Here is a 21,084-nt window from a genome sequence, read left to right as displayed (position 1 = left end):
AGGCAGGCCTCACGGTTCCATCTACACCAAGCCTGGGACTGTGCACCTTCACTTGGGCTGGCGCTTATAAACCCCCACGGCTGAGAGCCATCCCCACCATCCCTGTGTCCTCCATACTGTTCTTTAGCCAGTCACTTGCCTCAATTACATCAGCTTCCTTCTAAATCTTATCCCGAGTACTAACTTCCTGAAAATCGTTGAGTTTGATGTGCTGGTGATGCTTCCCAACACATGGACAGAGAAGTAACCATTCACGTAACTCGTACCCCCTGAGGGCGCTACAGGAACTGCCAATATTCACCCAAGGTATTCACAGCAGCGTTTCGCCAACCACAAGTTGTCACCCACCATCCCGCAGCCGAGTTCCATCTCCAGCACAGGACTGCACGACAGTCCAGGGGGCCGCTTCCCCTCGGTCCTCTGTCTGGGACCTGGACGTGACGGCACAGGTGGCATCCCTGTACAGCCCACCTCTGGGAACCAAGCTCTCTAACAGCACCTGGTTATAATTCCCATACTCCCTGGGAAGCCTCCTGCAAAGCCAGTCCAAACAAATGGCTCGGAAATTAAGACCCTGGTATACTGCAGTTTGAAAGTTACCAGGTGGCTCCATGCAGAGGGCTATGGGAGGATGACAGGCACCCACTGTAAGTGAAAAACACAAGGTGACAGCCAGGAGGTTCCTGATCCCCGACACAGGCAGGAGGGGTACAAGTGAGGGAATTCCCGACATATATACTCAACAGGGAGCGAGGTCCCGGGAGATGGGGTCACTCCTTTTGTGTACTGCTTGGATCTTTTCTTATTTGTTTTTAATTTTCTTATTTATTTACTTATTTATTTTGGACAGGCAGAGTGGACAGTGAGAGAGAGAGAGAGAGAGGCAGAGAGAAAGGTCTTTCTTTTCCGTTGGTTCACCCTCCAATTGCCGCTGTGGACAGCACACTGCAAATCACGCTGATCCAAAGCCAGGAGCCAGGTGCTTCTCTTGGTCTCCCATGCAGGTGTAGGGCCCAAGCATTTGGGCCATCCTCCACTACACACACCCAGGCCACAGCAGAGAGCTGGACAGGAAGAGGAGCAACCGGGACAGAATCCAGCGTCCTGACCGGGACTAGAACCCGGTGTACCAGTGCCGCAGGCGGAAGATTAGCCTATTGAGCCGGGGCTCTGGCCTGCTTAGATCTTTTCTGTAAATATGGTTCACTCTTAAAGAATAATACTCTTGGAATGCGCTGGGGCTCACTTGGCTAATCCTCTGCCTGTGGCACCTGTACGTTGGGTTCTAGTCCCGGATGGGGCACCGGATTCTGTCCTGGTTGCTCCTCTTCCATTCCAGCTCTCTGCTGTGGCCCAGGAAGGCAGTGGAGGATGGCCCAAGTGCTTGGGCCCTGCACCCACATGGGAGAACAGGAGGAAGAACCTGGCTCCTGGCTTCAGATGGGTGTAGCACTCCGGCTGCACCAGCCATTTGTGGGGTGAACCAACGAAAGGAAGACCTTTCTCTCTGTCTCTCCATCTCTCACTGTCTAACTCTGCCTGTCAAAAAAAAAAAAAAAGAATACTCTTTTTCAAAAAAAGAAATCTAATTTTTAAAACAAACGCATCCTGGGGCCAGTGCCGTGGCGTAGCAGGTAAAGCTGCCGCCTGCAGCATCAGCATCCGATATGGATGACGGTTCAAGTCTCAGGGGCTCCACTTCCAATCCAGCTCTCTGCTATGGCCTGGGAAAGCAGTGGAAGATGGCCCAAGTCCTTGGGCCCCTGCACCCACATGGGAGCCCCGGAAGAAGCTCCTAGCTCATAGCTTCGGATGCGCCCAGCTCCAGCTGTTGCGGCTATTTGGGGAGGGAACCGGCAGATGGAAGACCTCTGTCTCTCCCTCTCTCATTCTGTAACTTCTATCTCTCAAGTAAATATTATAAAAAAAAAAAAAAAAAAAAAAAAAAAAAAAAAAACCAGAAAAGAAAAAAATACATGAGTTTACAAATCATAGCCTCAGGAACTTCACGCCCGTTGTCTTGGAAGGGCTGTGTCCCGTTCACCCAGAATTCTGTTCCTTCTCAACAGACACACGGCTCCTCAAGGCTGCCATCCCTGGCGCTGCGGGTGGGGTCATTCTCTGTCTGGGGAGGGGGCTGCTCTGGCTCTGGGCACTGTAGCATGGCTGAGCCCCGCTACTGCGGCATCCCCGGCTCCCACCCAGGAGAAGCCACCGCGAGCCAACCAAAAACCGCCAAATACCCACTGGGGGCCCAAAGCACCTCCCGCTGCAGACTACAGCGCTTAGAGCCACATGCGGGAAGGGGCAGGAGCAGCAGATCTGGGGGCAGGGGTGCAGGCTTACAGCCCGGTGATGCCACACACAAGCCCAGCACACAGAGCCTCTGACCTCGGGCAGGGTGCAGTATCTGAAGAGCTCCTCGTCTTCCTGGAAGTCCTGGACCTTGGTAACTGCTTTCTCACTCAGGTTTTGCTCAGATTTCACAATGGCCACATCTTTCATCACCATTAAGCCCGCTGGTCTCACCTCCTTTCTGCAGATTCTTTCAAACTCACTCCTAGGAAAATAAATTTGCATACGGTGTCATGCAGGCAAGCTCCCAGCACCTGTCCAGCCCCGCCCTCCAGAGGAACCTACAGACTCCAGGATGGGTTTCCCTGCACTACAACAGAATGGTTCCGGTGACAGGGAGGGGACACGGCCACCTCAGACGTGCCGGCCTCCTTACTGCCAGGCAGGGATCACCCCACCACAATGAAAACGTGGCTCAGCTTGGCAAACCTGCAGGGAAACAGTTTTGTGGTTTTGGTTACACGGTAAAAATGATGGCCACACGCCAGTCGCATTCACCGCGTGCCAGCCCCCACTTGCTACATTTTCCTTACTTGTCACTGTACTTAGTCTTAGCCACTGGGATGGCGGCACTGTCCCGATGGCCATTGCACAGATGAAATGCAACAGGGAGGGGACACGGAGTTGCAAAAACCTAGGCAGATGGCCCAGGACGCGGCCCTCAGTCTAGCCCAGAGCTCATACCCAACTCCTAACAAACTGAATCACTGCAAACACGGATCAGGAAGAGGCGGGTCTTGACTCGGGTCCTCATGCCACAGAACACACAGTTCATAACGAACAAACAGTGCTACCGTACCTGAAGCGCTGAATGTCAGCATGCGACACCAGATTCTTAATGACCAGATACCCGTTTTCTTCATAAAATTTTCTCTGTTCTAGGCTTAGAACATTATTATCCAGAGTATACCTAAAGAAGAAAAGATTTCCATAATATCTTTATAATTATAAGGAAACAACCTGTATCAAGAACCTAAGAAAGATTCATACTCTACTCTCCAATCTGTTATTTCTGTTCCTAACTGTATGGAACTAATCTAAAACAACCTAAAAAGCATGAACTATAATTAACACCCCAAAAAACTGCAGTAATAGAAGAAAAATTGACTGACATTATGAGGGTACTTCAAACAGTTTGAGGGAAATAGAATTAAAATATAAGTTTATTGAGGTACAAAGAATTTTTTTGAAATCTATGCATAGTATTTTCACAGTCTAGATTTTCCACAGACTTTTTGAACACCCCCGTAAATCCACTCAATAGTTTATGACTCCAGCATTAAAAATAAAAGGCATGGGGCCAGTGCTGTGACATAGAGGGTTAAGTTGCTGCCTGTAATGCCAGTATGCCATATGGATGCCAGTTCGAGACCCAGCTGCTCCACCTCTGATCCAGCTCTCTGCTATGCACTGGGAAAACAGTGGAAAATGGCCCAAGTCCTTGGGCCCCCACACCCAACCCAAGTGGGAGATCCAGAGGAATCTCCTGGCTTTGGATTGGCACAGCTGCGGCCATTGCGGCCAACTGGGGAGTGAACCAGTGGGTAGAAGACCTCTCTCTCCCTCTATCTCTCTCTCTCTCCCTCTCTCTCTCTCTCTCTCTCTCTCTGCCTCTCCTCTCTGTGTGTAACTCTTTCAAATAAATAAATATTAAAAATAAAGGGCATATGATAGTTTGGATGATGTTTCTTCTAATACGATATGAGGACCGTGATGTAAAGCCAAGACACTACTTGTGGAAAGACTGCAGGGGCAGGTGTTTGGAGCAGCAGCGTAAGTCATCCCCTGAGACACCTACATCCCATTCCTGAGTGCCTGGTTCGAGTCTTGGCTACTCCATCTCTGATCCAACTTCCTCTTAATGTGCATCCTGGGAGGCAAGAGATGATGGCTCAGCGGCTTGGATTCCTGCACCCACGTCAGAGACTTGGATGGAATTCTGGGCTCCTGGCTTCAGCCTCGGTCTAGTCTCAACTACTGTGTTCCTTGGAGAGTGAACCAGGGGGTGGTAGCTCGCTCTCTCTTTTTTTGTCATTGTCTTTCTCTCTCTCTCTCACTCCCTTTCAGATAAAATGAAAATACATCAATAAAAACTTAGAAGAAAAGTTTAAAACCTGCAAAAATATATCCAAAATAATTTGTAAGAGTGAGTGCCTTTCAGTAATGGAATTATAGATGAGTATATAAGATTTTTGGTGTAATGAATATATGTGGTTTTTCAGATGGGAAACAATTCAATACACTTTTAATTTTCTAGTTGGTGCATTCGTAGAAGTAATCAAAGTGACAACATCCAAGTAAGTACACAGCATGTCCACAGACTCAAGCTACATAACCCACTCCTTGACATGAGCCCTTCTGCTCTGTAACACAGCAGGGTAACTGGACTCTAGAACAAATAATTATGCGCTTGAAACCACGGAGAGCAGAAGAAATGGTATCTGAGGAGGTAGTAAAACTACCCCTATTTGATCATTTTACATTGCATACATGTACCAAATTACAATATCATATCCCATAAATAAGTATAAATCTTAACCAGCAATTTAAAAATTTGAATTATTGCTAATAATATTTATTACAAGAAGAATATTTATGAAGGTCAAAGCCTTCCCTATCAAAGGTGACTTAAGATACACCAGAGATGCTAGCTAGCTAATATGTCAATATAACTACAAGCTAATTTAAATGTAATGTATATCATGCCTGGGTTATTAGTTATGCAGTTTCTGATACTGTTCCTTCCTTCTGAAATTTACATATAGAAAATTAAAGTCAACACACGAAACATTTCCCCCAACTTTACTGATTAGAACTAGTTCTGGGGGACTGGTGCTGTGGTATAGTAGGTTAAGCATGTGCCTGTGACACCAGCATCCCATATAGGCACCGGTTCGAATACCAGCAGCTCCAATTCCAAACCAGCTGCCTGCTGATGGCCCGGGGAATTAGTAGAAGATGGCCCAAGTGCTTAGACCCCAGAACCCTCTTGGGAGACCCGAAGAAGCTCCTGGCTTCGAATCGGCACAAGTCTTGCCGTTGCGGCTAATTGGGGAGTGAACCAACAGATGGAAGATCTCTCTCTCTCTCTCTCTCTCTCTCTCTGTGCCTCTCCTTGTCTCTATGTGTAACTGTTTCAAATAAAATAAATCTTTTTTTAAAAAAATAAAAAATCACAGTTGGATCTACTTACTGGAATTTCTGAGGCTGGAAACTGGCAGGGGAAGCTGTCCCTGAAGTGGAGTGGGCTACCTAGGACGTGAATTAAGGCAAATAAGGTAAAACCGAGGAGCCAGCCATTCCGAGAAATAGCCCCCCGTGCTAGTTCAGTTCTCACGAGAAAGGCATCTTCCTGAACAGACGCGGGAGCTCTGACTTCACTCCTCCTCGGACAGGTGCACACCGCGGCTAAGGCGCTTTGGCCTCTACCACCTCACTTCATCTTCACAAGGACCCTAGAGGTGGCTGGAGACGGAGCACTCTGTTATTACTCCTGCTGTACAGAGCAGGAATCCTGGGTGGGGGAGACTCAGCACGGGGCCAAGGTCACTTACAGGGGCCCACACTCCGCAGCTGCCATGGGCTTAGTCCACAGAACTACTCCTTTCTCCAAACTGCTAAACAACCAAGAATCTCCAAGGTTCAACTCCAGAGGGAGAGGGGCATGTGTCGTTCACAGAAGGTTTTCAATTTAGTGGGACTTCAGTCCAAACTATTAAAAAAAAAAAAAAAAAACCTGTAAAATAAACAAGAACTCCAACAGCAGTAGGGTCTACACAGCTGAGTATAAATTTAGGTATCTTGAAGAAATTCTTTAAGATTTATTTTTTATTTATTTGAAATACGGAGTTAGAGAGAGTGTAAAGAGAGAGAGAGACAGAGAGAGAGAGAGAGAAAGTCTTCCATGCACTGGTTCATTCCCCAAATGGCTGTAACAGCTGGAGCTGGGCTGATTCAAAGCCAGGAGCCGGGAGCTTCCTCTAGGTCTCCCATATGGGTGCAGGGGCCTGACCATTTGGGCTGTCTTCTGCTACTTTCCCAGGCACACTAGCAGGGAGCTGGATCAGGAGTGGAGCAGCCAGGACTTGAACCAGTGCACATATGGGATGCCGGCACTGCAGTTCGGCGCTTCAACCCACTGTGCCAGGGTGCCGGCCCCTGAAAATTCTTTTTGTAAGCTCTCTTTCATGGTTACACATCAGTGACGTAGTATCTCGTGCTGGTTTTTTCTCATTAGTTCTGTAGTCTGAAGAGCTTTTTTCAGATTGTCACTTGTCATCACATGTCATTTCTTCAATAATGTCTTCATAGCATGTGGTGACAATGCCATACTCCAGGAGCGAGGCAAGTCAGAGTCAGTCTGTTTACACTGAGGCACAGAGGCTCACAGGATACTAAGTCTTGGTCAACAACTCTCAGTAAAACGTTGTGAACACAGCCAGACTTCAGCCTCCCCTCTTCCTGCATCGTGGTGTCTTTTGGGCTGTTGCTCCTGGAGCACTGCTTAATGATGTGCAAATGTTTCCTCTATAAATTCAGGAACAACAGGCTCATGCTGTGGTGCAGTGGGTTAAGCCACTGCATGCAACAGCAGCATCCGGTATCACAGTGCCTGGTCAAGAGTCCTGGCTGCTCCACTTCCAGTCCAGCTCCATGCTGATGAGCTTGGGAGGGCAGCAGAAGATAGCCCAAATGCTTGGGCCCCTGCACCCCCATGGGACACCCAGATGGAGTTCCTGACTCCTGGCTTTAGCCCAGCCCAGCCCAGCCCAGCCGAGACATAGCTATTGAGGCCATTTAGGAAGAGAACCAGCAGATGAAAGGCCTCTCTCTCTTTCTCTCTCTCTCTCTCTCTTACTCTCTTTTTCAAGTAAATAAATCCTTTAAAAAAATAGTTGAGGGGCCAGCGCTGTGGCATAGTGGGTAAAGCCACCACCTGCAGTGCCGGCATCCCATATGGGTGCTGGTTTGAGTCCCAGCTGCTCCTCTTCTGATCCAGCTCTCTGCTATGGCCTGGGAAAGCAGTAGAAAAAGGTCCAGTGCTTGGGCCCCTGCACCTACATGAGAGACCGCAAAGAAGCTCCTGGCTCCTGGCTTCAGATTGGAGCACTCCAGCTGTTGCGGCCATCTGGGGAGTGAACCAGTGGATGGAAGACCTCTCTCTCTCTCTCTGCCTATGTAACTCTGCCTTTCAAATAAATAAATAAACCTTTTAAAAACCACATTATGTTTTAAACTTCAAATGATTATTCCTAATTCCAAAATCAACATCACTTTAGAAACAGTTAAGACTGGGGAGAGCGCTCTGGGCTTTAGCGTGTCCTCTTGGAAACCTCAGCGCCATGAGAGGCAAGTGGAGGAAGAAGCAAATGCCAGGCGGAAGTGCAGAAGAAGAAAGATGAACCACACATCCAAGTACGCTGCTGGCTGTGTGCCCATGGGGGCCAAAGGAGCAGAAGTAAGAAGTGCTGGACCCTGGGGACACCGGGACAAGTTTCGCTACAAGCTGTTGGGCTGCCTGCTCCCAGCTACAACCTGTCTTGGAAGGATCTGGAACTTCATCACCAACGGATCGCCAGAACCACCTATGAGACGCACTTTGCTGACACCAAAACCGTCATTGATGGCCTTTGCCCTTGGCCTGTGACATTCTGGACTAGTTCTGTTCTCCATTGTGGCCAAGGATAACAAGGGTTCAATAAATTATTTCTTCTGCTGTGTTAGCCAAGGAATTGAAAACAAGAAAAACCACTGGGGAGAAACACAGAGTTCCCAGGGGCCCACGCAAGAGTAAACCACTCATTCACCAGAAGTCTAAGCCAGGGCTGTCCCACAAGCCACTGGCCATACCTGGCTATTTAAATTGGAGTTTATTGGAGCAAAGAAATCCCTCCCCTGCCATATTTCAAATGCTCAATAGCCAAATGAGACAGGTAGTGACCAGAATGGACAGTGCATGGACAGAACGGTTCCAACACTGCAGAGAGCTGTACTGCTGAGCACTGTTCCAGGAGTCACCAGTGAAAACACCAGGTTCTACCCTCCATCCCACAACACCAAACCCAGCACAATCGGATCATCAAATTTTAAAAAGTGGTTAGAGAATCGACTGGGGAATCTCAGCTCTGGTCCCACGTAGATCTAGTCACAGTATTAGCACCGGGTCTCAATCTGCAGCTTGCATCAGAATTTGGGCCCCACCCCCACACTCTGATTCCTTAGGTTTGAGTTGAGCCCTAGAATATCTGCATTTCTAACAGGTCCCTGGTGATGCTGGGGCTTCTGGCCCAGGGACCACACTTTGGCCATCTCTGCTTTAGTTAAAGGAGCTTCGTTAAGGTTTTTACTCTCTCCTAGCCTGTCAAGTGAGACTGCAACATCTCCTCCAGCCCCCTATTTTGTGGACAGAACCTTAAATTTGCCGAATTTCTGATACACTGCTGCTCGGGAACTCAGCAGGGAGAGCAATCGCCGAGGCAAAAGAAACAGCTGTAGGCCGGCGCCGCAGCTCACTAGGCTAATCCTCCGCTTTTCGGCCCTGGCACACCAGGTTCTAGTCCCGGTCGGGGCGCCGGATTCTGTTCCGGTTGCCCCTCTTCCAGGCCAGCTCTCTGCTGTGGCCAGGGAGTGCAGTGGAGGATGGCCCAGGTGCTTGGGCCCTGCACCCCATGGGAGACCAGGAGAAGCACCTGGCTCCTGCCATTGGATCAGCGCGGTACGCCGGCCACAGCAGCCATTGGAGGGTGAACCAACGGCAAAAGGAAGACCTTTCTCTCTGTCTCTCTCTCTCACTGTCCACTCTGCCTGTCAAAAATAAAATAAAATTAAATTAAATTAAAATAAAATAAAATAAAATAAAAAGAAACAGCTGTAATCAACTTCAGGGCAGCTCAAGATTCTAAATGCAGAGGAAGAGCAGTGAAGCAGGTCACTCACTCAAAGAAAAATCCCAGGCGTTTTTCTAGTGGGTTACCAAAAGGACCAGCATGCACGATTTCAAACTATCTTTGATCCAAAATAAGCTTATCTTTTAATTCCATTTCCCACGAACTTTGGAAGGACCTGCGCATGCTCTGGATGAGAACCCTTAACCCGAACAGGCACCTGGCCTCGGGCCTCGTCCAGAGACAAGTATCCGGATCCACAGCCACCCAACATCAGCAGCGCACCCAGTCCTGGGCGTGGCTTCTGAAGCCGCAATGAGGAGGCAGGTTCAAGGTACCAAGTCCCTTTGCAGGGCACGGTGTCAAAGTCCCGCGGGGGGTCCCAGAGCGCACCCCCCACACACCCCCAGGAAGGAATGAAAGCAGCGCTGGCTCCACCGGGACAGGCAGGCGCAGGGCAGCGCCCCGCCGAGCGCTGGAGCCCCCTCCAGAGAGCGTCCCTAACACCTGCCTGCCAGCTCACACCGCGCTTCGCATTTGTGTCCAGGGCTCTGAGCAGCCTCAGAGAAAATGGCAAAGTCCTCTTCCGGATCAGCTGCCCAGACCCCAGAGCAAGAAACCGAGGCCCTAAGGGCGCACGGATCATGGAGCGGAGCCACAGCGGCCAGCGAGGCCCGCCGGGGCCACCCGCGTCTCGGGACACGGCCTCCTCCCCGCTGCCCGGCTCTCCCTGGGGGAAAAGTGACCCTAGCTGGGACGAGCGCACACAGGCCATCGCCCCGGGCCCGGGCCCTGAGTGGCGCGCGCAGGCGCAAGGATACAATGGCCGCGGCCGAGGGGTGGCCGAGGTGTCCCAGCAGGATCCTCAGGCGGGCGCCAGCGCGCAGCTGATCCATGGCGGCAACGCGGAGACCTCAAGGCCTGGACTTAACTCTGCAGGCAGCACTGGAGGCGGGGCGGCCCCGCCCAAGACCGGGGCGTGGACTCGCGCGGCACTAGGGATCCCTGGCAGCGCCGCCCCGGCGTGGGCTGGCCGGGCCACCGGGCTGCGGGGACGTCCTCCCAGCGACCCGGGGGGGAGGAGGGGGGCCCTCCTGGCAGCACCCAGGCTTGGGGGTCAGGGACTGGACGGAGGCCCTCCAGTGACCCGTGGCTGAGCGGAGAAGGGACCCAATCCGTTTAACCCCACGTGGCTCTCCTTCCACTAACTGCAGAGCGCACGCAAAGTCAAAGGTTCACCCGTGCAAGTCACACGCCTGAGCCCTTTGGCCTGTGACCCCTCCTCCCCCAGAGTCCCCGAGGTATTAGAAGGACCTCGGGCCTGCTCCTTGTCCTACTCCCTGTTAACCTCCGCCGCCGCCCTGGTCACCCCATGCAAGATCCTGATCCTTCAGCTGGCCGGCTGGGATCGCGAAGGCGCACCTGGCTTTTGAGCCCCACTTCAGAGGCTGAGCCTTGGAGGAGCAACTACCAGATGGGGAGCGACCAACTGGTGTCTCCCTACCGCCCTCGCCTGGTGAGCGGTAGGAACTGCTAAGAGGAGAAAAAAAAATATGAATGCGGCTCACCTGTCACCTACTTGGAGCTCAGACCTGGCCCGCACTGGGCCTGGCAGTGACTGCTTTCCCACCTACTTAGACCTGCACTGGTTATGCTGCTCTCAAATACCCTCGTTGAGCAGGTGTGAAGATCCCCGCCTCGGCTCTGTTAAAACATTTTTTTAAGAATATGTTTCAATGTATGATTGTTACCACAAGAAGAAGAAAATCCTTGAACGTCTACAATCGTCCTTTATCTGTTTAAAGTTCAAGGGACAGCCGGCGCCGCGGCTCACTAGGCTAATCCTCCGCCTAGCGGCCCCGGCACACTGGGTTCTAGTCCTGGTCGGGGCTCTGGATTCTGTCCTGGTTGCCCCTCTTCCAGGCCAGCTCTCTGCTGTGGCCAGGGAATGCAGTGGAGAATGGCCCAAGTGCTTGGGCCCTGCACCCCATGGGAGACCAGGAAAAGCACCTGGCTCCTGCCATCGGATCAGCGCGGTGTGTGCAGCGGCCACTGGAGGGTGAACCAACGGCAAAGGAAGACCTTTCTCTCTGTCTCTCTCTCTCTCACTGTCCACTCTGTCTGTCAAAAAAAAAAAAAAAAGTTCAAGGGATGTTCTTTTCCTTCCTACCTACCTTATTATTTATTTATTTATTTATTTATTTATTTATTTCTGTTGGAGGCAGGTGTTGAGTCTAGGAGTTCAGAAGCCTGCATACCACATGGGCGTGCCTAGGTTCAATTCCCAGTGTCAGTTCCTGTCTCCAGCTTCCTGAGAGGCGGCGACGGCCCCAGTGGTTGGGTCCCTGCCCTCCACACTGGGTATCTGGACTGCGGCAGTCTTGGATTGAGTTTCTGGCTTGGGCCAGCCCAACCCATGCCGTTGTGGGAATTTGGGGGAGTGAAACATCCAATGGGAACACTCTCCTTCTCTGTTCCTCTCAAAGACATTTCTGAAAAAAATTTTTAAACAAATTTGTTCATTTACGAACCCATGGGGAATTAAAACAATTTTTTAAATAAAGGGGTCATTTGATTGATGTTATTTGCATTTTTAAGCAGCAATTTGGACTACTTGGACATTTCCTGAGTAAGCATCTTCAGGAACTGTGTTGCATTTTGAAGTGTTTATCTGGGGCCGGTGCTGTGGGTAGCAGGTAAAGCCGCTGCCTGTGGTGCCGGCATCCCATATGGGAACCAATTCGAGACCTGGCTGCTCCACTTCCAATCTAGCTCTCTGCTATGGCCTGAGAAAGCAGTAGAAGATGGCCAAGTCATTGGGCCCCTGTACCCACGTGGGAGACCCAAAAGAAGCTCCTGGCTCCTGGTTTCAGATCGGCCCAGCTCTGGCCATTGCAGCCACTTGGGGAGTGAACCAGTGGATGGAAGACCTCTCTCTCTCTCTCTCTCTCTCTTCTCTTCTCTTCTCTTTTTTTTTTCTCTTTCTCTCTCTGTGTAACTCTGACTTTCACATAAAATAAATAAACCATTTTTAAACAATAAATAATTGGGGGCCAGCACCGTTGCTCACTTGGTTAATAGTCCACCTGTGGGGAGCAACTCGGACTAGACTAAGTTACTAGAATTAAGACTTATTCTATGCATCTGCTCTCCCACAATATGGCGCTGGGAGAGGAGTAAACAGCCTCTACGCAGCTGCCTCTCGCCAACTTGAGTGATGACCTGCAGGAGCTGATCCTGCTCCTGATTGGAGGAGAGCAGCATACTCGGCGTGTGGGTAGCAGAGTTGGGATTGGTGGAAGAGGACTATAAAGGAGGAGAGAGACAACATGCACAAGGAACATCTATCTGAAGGAACACCTGAGCAGCCCCCGAGAGAGCCGGCCGGCGGTGTGCCGCTCCCCCGCGGAAGTGGGGAAAGTGGCAGGGGGGGCCGCCCCTCCACGGAGATGGAGGGACGGCAGCCAACCCGGGAAGAACCAGCAGCAAACCCAGGAAGGGCCGAGCAGACAAAAGAACAGCGCAGGGTCCTGTGTCGTTCCTCCACGAAGAGGGGGAGTGACATCCACCTGTGGCGCTGGCATCCCATATGGGCACCAGGTTCTAGTCCCAGTTGCTCCTCTTCCAGTCTAGCTCTCTGCTGTGGCCCAGGAGGGCAGTGGAGGGTGGCCCAAGTGCTTGGGCCCCTGCACCCACGTTTGAGAACAGGAGGAAGCACCTGGCTCCTGGCTTCAGATTGGCGTAGCTGCAGCCATAGTGGCCATTTGGGCGGTGAACCAAGGAAGAAAGACCTTTCTGTCTGTTTCTCTTTCATTGTCTAATTCTGTCAAATAAAAAAAGTGTTTATTTAATTATTTATTTAAATTTGAGAGGCAAAGCGAGCGAGCGGGATGCTGAACTCCAGTGTCACCAATGGTCTACATCATATTGCCTCTAGGATTTCTTCTTCCTTCCTTCCTTCCTTCCTCCCTCTCTCTCTCTCTCTCTCTTAAAGAGTTATTTATTTGAAAGGCAGAGTTACACAGAGGCAGAGGCAGAGAGAGAAAGAGAGGTCTTCCATCACTCCCCAGTTGGCTGCAACGGCCAGAGCTGTGCTGATCTGAAACCAGGAGCCAGGAGTTTCTTCCCCACCTCCCACGTGGGTGCAGAGGCCCAAAGACTTGGGCCATCTTCTACTGCTTTCCCAGGCCATAGTAGAGAGCTGGATTGGAAGTGGAGCAGCCAGGACTTGAACCAGCACCCATTTGGGATGCCGGCACTGCAGGCGGCAGCTTTACCCACTATGCCACAGCACCGACCACCCCCCCTCAAAATAGGATCCCTGACACCTCCAAAAGATGGTGTCTCCCTTGCTGGAAGATATGTTCACATCCTAGTCCCCAGGAAAAGGTGAGTGTGGCCTTGTGTGGAAACATGGTCTGTTTTTTTCCATTCACCTTCAGGGTCCTGAGATAAACTCAGGCTGGGACCATCGGGGCTAGGCCACTGGGAGGCGCTAAATCTAACACAACCACAACAAAAATCTCTCTGGGTGATTTGACATGACCCTGCTCCCCACCCCACCCCCATCCTGTTGAGAATGGTGGATTTGTGGTATTTGGTGGTGAAGAAGGGGTGGGGAGGAAGGGACTAAGAAGGGAAAAGTCACACTCATGCACACTCACACACTCGCACACACAACACATATGCTTCCCGTTTACTGCCATTCCTTTAGATCTGAATTACAATTTCAGTTCTGCAACAAAAATTGAGGTGTTCTCATGTAAGAATAATTTTAAAAAAACAGGATAAAGACATTTCCAATAGCACAAACACAACTAAGCGGTACGTGGTGGTTCGAGGACACATTTCCTCTCAATCTTTTGCATACAGAGGGATAGAAACTGATTTTTCTCCAGCCTGTTTCTGATGGCAGCCATGATGAGAGTAATCCCGAAGAACTCAGATGATGTGTGATGCAGCATCAAATAGAAACCAAGAATATGCATGCACATAAATCCAGGAGAAGATGGAAGAATAAAATTATCACTTACAGAATTATTTGGAGTGAGACATAGCAAGAGGATGGGGTAAATCAATCATCCAGCGTGGGGCTGAAGATAAAGCAACGGGTGAAACCTCACGCAGCTGTGGAGTGCCAGCTGTCTGCAGGGCTGGTGACAAAGCACCGGGAGAGAGAGGGGCACAAGCAATGACCCGTGAGAGCCAAGGGCTCACCCGCCAGGCAGGGGAAAAGGGCCTGTCAAGGCCACTCAGAGGGGTCTAACTGGAGCCTAACAAAGGGCAGGGAGCCTGGGATCAGAGAGACTGTGTGGCAGGACACAGGGGCTGCCACGCGACTGCCGACTGCCCACAAAGCCAGGGCCCCGGGACCTGGGAGCCCCGGGGATGAACGTGCTGCCTTGCTCCTTCCTCTGCACTTTCTTCTTGGTAACAATCATACTTACTTACATCACCGTTGTAAAGGGTTTTCATTTTATTTTATTTTTATTTACTTCAAAGGCACAGAGATGAGAGAGAGAGAGAGATCTTTCATCTGCTGCTTCGCTTGCCAAATGTCTGCAACAGCTGGGCTGGGCCAGGCCACCAGGAACCAGGAGTTCCATCCAGGTCTCCTACATGTTTGGCAGGGGCCCAAGCACTTGGGCCATCCTCCGCTACTTTCCCAGGCCATCAGCAGGGAGCTGGATTGGAAGTGGAGCTGCCAGGACTTGATCCAGCACCCGTACGGGATGCCAGAATCACAGGTGGTGGCTTAACCCACTATGCCACAACACCGACCTCTTCAAATATTATTCTTCATCTTACATTATAGCATAAGCATTCTACCATTAACAAATAGTCTCTAAAAACTGAATTTCACAGGATATAAAATTATAAATAGTTTAACTTTTCATTATTTTTAACAGTTTGACGGTAATCATGTATGCTCCCTAACAATTTGTTAATTTAAAAAATAACCCCAAAACTAAAGCCATTCTTAATTTCACCACCTATGGATAACTGATACTATTCTTTCCAATCTTTTTTTCTACTTATATCACATACATTTTTAAAAATTATCAAGTTATAAACATATTGTGACAATTTCTCTATTATTAAATGCCATATAAAGACCTAATTTTTAAAAAGTATTTATTTATTTGAAATGCAGAGATAGAAAAAGACAGAGATCTGTCTGCTTACTCCCCAAGGCCCTGAAACAGCTAGGCCTGGGCCAGGTCTACACTGGGAGCCAGGATATCAATCCAGGTCTCATGTGGGTGGCAGGGACCCACGTACTTGAGCTATTCCCAGCATGAGCAGGAAGCTAGAATTTGTAGCAACGCTGGGACTTGAACCCAGGCACTCCGAAATGGCATGTGGGCAACCATTTCTGATTACTTCATCGTGTTTTGTCCTGGAAACTTACAGTTAGCCCAGGCCACCCCTCTTTCTTCAATTATAAAGAACAACACTGAATATGCTGACATTTTACTGTTGCAAGCTCACATGACTATTTCCTCACGTGGATTTTTTTAAGTTTTATTTTACTTATTGGAAAGGCAGAGCGACAGAGAGGGAGAGATAAGAGCTCTTCCATCTACTGGTTCACTCCTCAAATGGCCCCAAGAGTTGGGGCTGGGTTAGACCAAGCCAGGAGCTCCATCTGGGTCTCCCATGTGGGAGGTAGAGGGCCGAATGTTTGGGCCATCTTCCACTGCTTTCCCAGGCACATTATTGAGAGCTGGATAGGAAGAAGAGCAGCCAGGACTCAAATCAGTGCTCTGATATGGGCTGCTGGTATTCCAGGCAGCAGCTTAACCGGCTGTGCCACAATGCCAGCCCCCTGGGATAAATACTTTGATGTAGAATTGCTAGTCAGAGGCTGTTAAGTATTTTAATTTCCAGATTACTCTCCACCATGCTCTCATGGATGAACATTAATAAGGAAACCCTAAGTCTTAGGCACGTTTAAATCTTTGCAAAAAAGAGACAGATTTCCTGTTGTTTTCATTTGTCTGTTTAGTGAGACTGAACAAACATTTTTTCCTCTCTACACTGGTGTTTATTTGTGAATGGCTTGTTTATTTCTGTTAGTCAGAGCAGGTTAAGCTCTGTTGTAAGAACAGGCAAACTTTGGAATCTTAATGGCCCAACACAATAAAAGTTGACTGCTCAGTGCCTCTTGCTCAAGCAGTGATTCAAGGATACACAGGTTCATTTTGTGATGTTGCCACCTTACACCTGTGGCCTCTGAGGGCATTACTGAAAGGGAAGTCAAGGCATGGGTGGCCCCTGATGGAATTCAAGATATTACAGCGAGTGCCCAGCCCTCTGGAAACCAAGAATCAAGTTAAAGGGTGTGTGTGTGGAGAGAGAGAGAGAGACAAACAGGCAGACAGACTCTGGAAGTCTGACTGTGCATCAGAGACACTCTAAACCAGCAGAGGCAGACCCTTAGAACATGTGATGCTTCTCAAGTATCAGTCACCAACTGCCAGGTGATCCTTGTACCGTGCGAAAGTCGATTGTGCACACCCTGCCTGGTGGCCCATTGGTCTGCACACAGGCTTGGCAGCTGGTGGCACAGAGAGCTTCCTGCCTGCTAGCCCCTACTTGGAATGGTTACATAAGCACATTTTCAGTGCTGGGTTTAAGCCAAGAGCTTTGTTTCGTAGCTGCAAAAATCTCTGCCTTGCTGGAGCTCCCCATGGGTGTTAGGTCCCTCCAGATATGCCCGTGTCCTGGTACCCAGAAAACAAGGGTAAGGACTTGATACGGGGAGATGAACCTGGATTCTCTGAGTGGACCCAATGTCATCAAGAGTCCATAATGTTGATGGAAAGCGGGCCAGAGATGCTAACAATGTTGGTTTTGAGGATGGAAGGGGCCAAAGGAAAGGAACCCAGGCACACTCTGGAAGCTGGAAAGGGAAAGGCAAGGCTATCCCCTTGGATGCCTGCTCCTACGTGACTTCCACCCAGGTCCTAGTTGAACAGTCTACAGAACTGTAACACAACAACTAGCGTGGTTTGAAGCCACCCTACTGTGTAGGAACAGGCTACCCCAGTGATGGAAAAGGAACGCAGGCCTCTGTTCTCACCCGCATTGCTCACCCCTTACCTTCTGAGAAGCAGTGGTTCTAGGGATTCAAGGATGGATGTTTCTTTTGCATTTCCATCACTTTCCTGTTCTTAACAGGTGAGATGGGGACTTTGGAGAATTTCCTTGTCTGTGGTGAGAAAAAATTAGTGACAGCTCAATAGCTTTGTTACTCAAGTCTTCTGGCTTTTATTTTTTTTTTAATAATTCACATTTCCATTAAAACACTGCAGATTAGAAAGCAAACAGTAATAGTCCTTGAACACTTGGTGCTTAAGGCACAGAGGGCTAAGGAGAGAGCTACTATCTAATAATCCTCAGATCTGATAGCTGGGGCAAGGCAGTACAAGCTGCAGGTTTTCAACATCTCAACGATTAGTGTTCAACAAAACGCCAGGTGAGGGAACTGAGACATCTTACGGAGCAGGCAGAAGCATGTTCACTCTGCATCTCAGTGACGGGAGTACCCTACAGCCCAGACAACGGGGTGACCAGGCTGAAATGAATGGGGCCCTTTCTCTCACTAAACAGCCAGGCTGTCAGGTCCAGCATGTGAGTGAACAGCAGCAAGTTGCCCAGCAGTATCTACAGCATGTGCGGTTTTTGTAGGTTCCAGCCCCCCTCCAGTGCTTCTTAGCTGTGCTCGTGTGAATTCTCTTATACTCCAGAAACTCTCTGGTATGCTTCCCCAAAAACCTTAAAAACTGCCTTGAAAACATGTGGCTGGGTGCAAGACAATCGGATTACCAGAGGGTCCTGCTGTCTGCACCTGACTCCCACAACTGGCTCTGCCCAGGCACATGTGTTCTACATGGAGAGAACGAATGTGGCAAAATGCAACCAATGAGCATTTCAGGAACTGGACCACACAGGGGGCCTAGAGAGCAGCTCCGAGCCCTGCCTCCCCTGCCCTCACCACCTACAGCAAGCCTGGATGCCAGCGATGCTTGAACACATCTGGACACCCAGCACCGTCCTTTCTTACCAGCTAATTCACATTAAAGGAAGGCCTGTCTAATCCACCCACTCCCATCCTCACGTCAAATGATAGATTTAAACAGAGAGGATCTAACACTCCCCATGTTCTCAACAGAATTTGGATTTTTGTTGTGATTCCTGCCATGTTTAGTACCTGCATAATTCATAAGGATTCTTTTTTTAAAAGACTTTTATTTATTTATTTGAAAGGTAGAGTGACACAGAGATCCTCCATCCACTGGTCACTTCTCAAATAGCTGCAATGAAACAGGAACTACAATCCAAGTCTCCCATTGGGTCAGGGGCCCAAACACTTGGGCCATCTTAGGCTGCTTTCCCAGGCACACTGGCAGGGAGTTGAATTGGAAACAGAGCAGCCAGTACTTGAATCAGAGTTCAGGCTGGTGCCGTGGCTCACTAGGCTAATCCTCCGCCTTGCGGTGCCGGCACACTGGGTTCTAGTCCCGGTTGCCCCTCCTCCAGGCCAGCTCTCTGCTGTGGCCAGGGAGTGCAGTGGAGGATGGCCCAGGTGCTTGGGCCCTGCACCCCATGGGAGACCAGGATAAGTACCTGGCTCCTGCCATTGGATCAGCGCGGTGCGCCAGCCGCAGCGGCCATTGGAGAGTGAACCAACAGCAAAAGGAAGACCTTTCTCTCTCTCACTGTCCACTCTGCCTGTCAAAAAAAAAAGAATCAGAGTTCATTTTATTGTTTAATTATTTGAGGGGCAGTGAGGCAGAGTACTCCCATCTGCTTGTTCACTCCCTGAGTCTGCAATGGCTGGGGCTGGAGCCAGGGGCTTGGCTCCTCCCACATGGGTGGCAGGAACCTAATTACTTGAGCCACCACCACCACCTTCCCAGGGTCTGCATTAGCAGGAAGATGGAGTCAGGAGCTGGGAGCTGAACCCAGGCACTTTGATATGGGACATGGGCATTATCATTGTCACCATTAGGCCAAATACCTGCTCCCTCCTGTGGATTGCTTTTAAAAAAGTATTTGCATTTTATTTGAAAGAGAGACCTTCCACCCACTGTTTCACTCCACAATGCCTGTTTAACAGCCAGGACTAGGCCAAAGTCCTGCACCATGAACTTCACCTGGGACGGAAGTACCTGAGCTATCCTTTGCTTCCTTCTCAGGCTGCAGGAGCTGGATGAGAAATGGAGCCGGGACTCCAATATGGGATGTGGTGTCTGCAGTGGCGGCTTCACCACTGCACCGAACACCCACTCCCCTCACGTGGATTTTTAATGAGTCAAAATACAAATTACTGTTCAAATTGTTTTTATGCAACTATTTCCTAAGCTAGAGAGAAGGGGTGGGGTGGCTGCAGAAAGCAGCTCAAGGACACACACATATACAAGATACTTAAACAAACCTCACAGAGGGCTGGCGCAGTGGTGTATCGTGTAACCTGTGGCATCCACACCACATATTGGCTGTGGTTCGATTTCCAGCTGCTCTTCCAATCCAGCTCCCTGCTGATGCGCCTGGGAAAGCAGATGGCCCAAGTGCTTGGACCCCTGCAACTATGTGGGAGATCCAGAAGCTCCTGGATTCAACCAGGCCCAGCCCTGGCCATTGTGGCCATCTGGAGAGTGAACCAGTAGATGGAAGATCTTTCTCTCCCTCTCCTTCTCGGTAACACTTTCAAATAATAAATTAATTTAAAAAATAAAAAGTGTTGCTTTAATAAAGAATGATGTAGCTATTCCGGTCTCCACAGTTAGAGGGGGGACTTGGGTCTAACTCTTGTAAAGGTGCTCACTTGAGCTTGAAAGCAGTTGACTGACACATCAGAACAATGCAAAACACTGGCATTTATTCACCCTAAGGCACACGACTTGGAGGACTACAATAAACTAAGTTAATCCAAGATACTGAGCCAAAAAGACAAGGTACTGTGTAGGTAAGTACTGCTTAAGCAATATTTTGACTTGCCTTGTACTGAGTGCCTCAACACAGCTTGTGCAAAGAACTGGCTAAGCTCTACTATTCCTTCCCAAGTCATGACCCCACAGGATCCAGCCTCCTCTGGTTGTATGTACTGATTCTGTGCAATTCCGTGCATTCTAACTCTATGATTTTGGATGCAACTGTTTCCTAGACTTTACAGAAAACAAATTAGCATACCAAGATGAACATACTTCAGTGTGAATTTTTTTTTTAATTTAAAGACATTTATTTGAAAGTCAGAGTTACACAGAGAGGAGAGGCAGAGATAGAGAGAGGTCTTCCATCAGATGGTTCATTCCCCAAATGTCCACAATCGCTGGAGCTGGGCCTTTCCGAAGCCAGGAGCCAGCAGCTTCTTTGGGCCTCCCACATGGGTGCAGGGGCCCAAGGACTTGGGCCATCTTCTATTGTCCCAGGCCATAGCAGAGAGCTGGACAGGAGTGGAGCAATCCGGACTCGAACTGGTGCCCACATCGGATGTTGGCGCTGCAGGCTGGGGCTTTAACCCGCTGCGCCACAGCGCCGGCCCCTCAGTGTGAAGTTTTAAAGTGCCACAGCTCAGATGTGGGAACTACAAACAGAATGGTCAAGATCTAAAAGAATTCCTGAATAATGTCTTGGGAAAGCCAAGTGCACTGTCTCTTCCTTACCTCCCTTTGTAAATTTCCTCTTGAGATCGGTGGTTCTGACTTAAGTGGGCAGAGACTCTGTGGTCCCAACCCCCTCAGCAATGCTCTCTGGCCTGGGATGCAGCCAGGAGTGTGCCTTTGGACAAACACCCCAGGTCATTCTAACACCCGCGCATCTGGGCTCACCGGGAAGG

The 21,084-nt window shown here is 49.7% G+C and overlaps 1 protein-coding gene across 4 annotated transcripts in view; it reads right to left on the bottom strand.

Moving 5' to 3' along the window:
- The window catches only part of LOC138843056 (phytanoyl-CoA dioxygenase, peroxisomal-like), a 34,849-nt gene extending 14,197 nt beyond the window's left edge, over positions 1-20,652 (bottom strand). The window contains exons 1-5 of one of the 4 annotated variants that reach the window (XM_070055673.1): positions 10,662-10,740; positions 5,910-6,067; positions 5,549-5,820; positions 3,155-3,265; positions 2,392-2,560 (exon numbers count right to left, since the gene is read on the bottom strand). In XM_070055673.1, coding sequence (XP_069911774.1) covers positions 2,392-2,511 — 120 coding nt within the window. In that variant the 5' untranslated portion in view covers positions 2,512-2,560; positions 3,155-3,265; positions 5,549-5,820; positions 5,910-6,067; positions 10,662-10,740. Of the gene's footprint in view, positions 1-2,391; positions 2,561-3,154; positions 3,266-5,548; positions 6,068-10,060; positions 10,741-17,345 lie in introns of those variants that run through there. The other 3 variants (XM_051821525.2, XM_070055674.1, XM_070055675.1) reach the window with 3 other exon arrangements.
- Between the last annotated feature and the right edge of the window lie 432 nt (positions 20,653-21,084).

The sequence above is a fragment of the Oryctolagus cuniculus genome, chromosome 13, assembly GCF_964237555.1.
Source record: "Oryctolagus cuniculus chromosome 13, mOryCun1.1, whole genome shotgun sequence".
In the NCBI taxonomy this organism is placed as follows: Eukaryota; Metazoa; Chordata; class Mammalia; order Lagomorpha; family Leporidae; genus Oryctolagus; species Oryctolagus cuniculus.
Note: the sequence above shows the minus strand (reverse complement) of the source record. Positions and strands in the feature narration are given on the sequence as shown.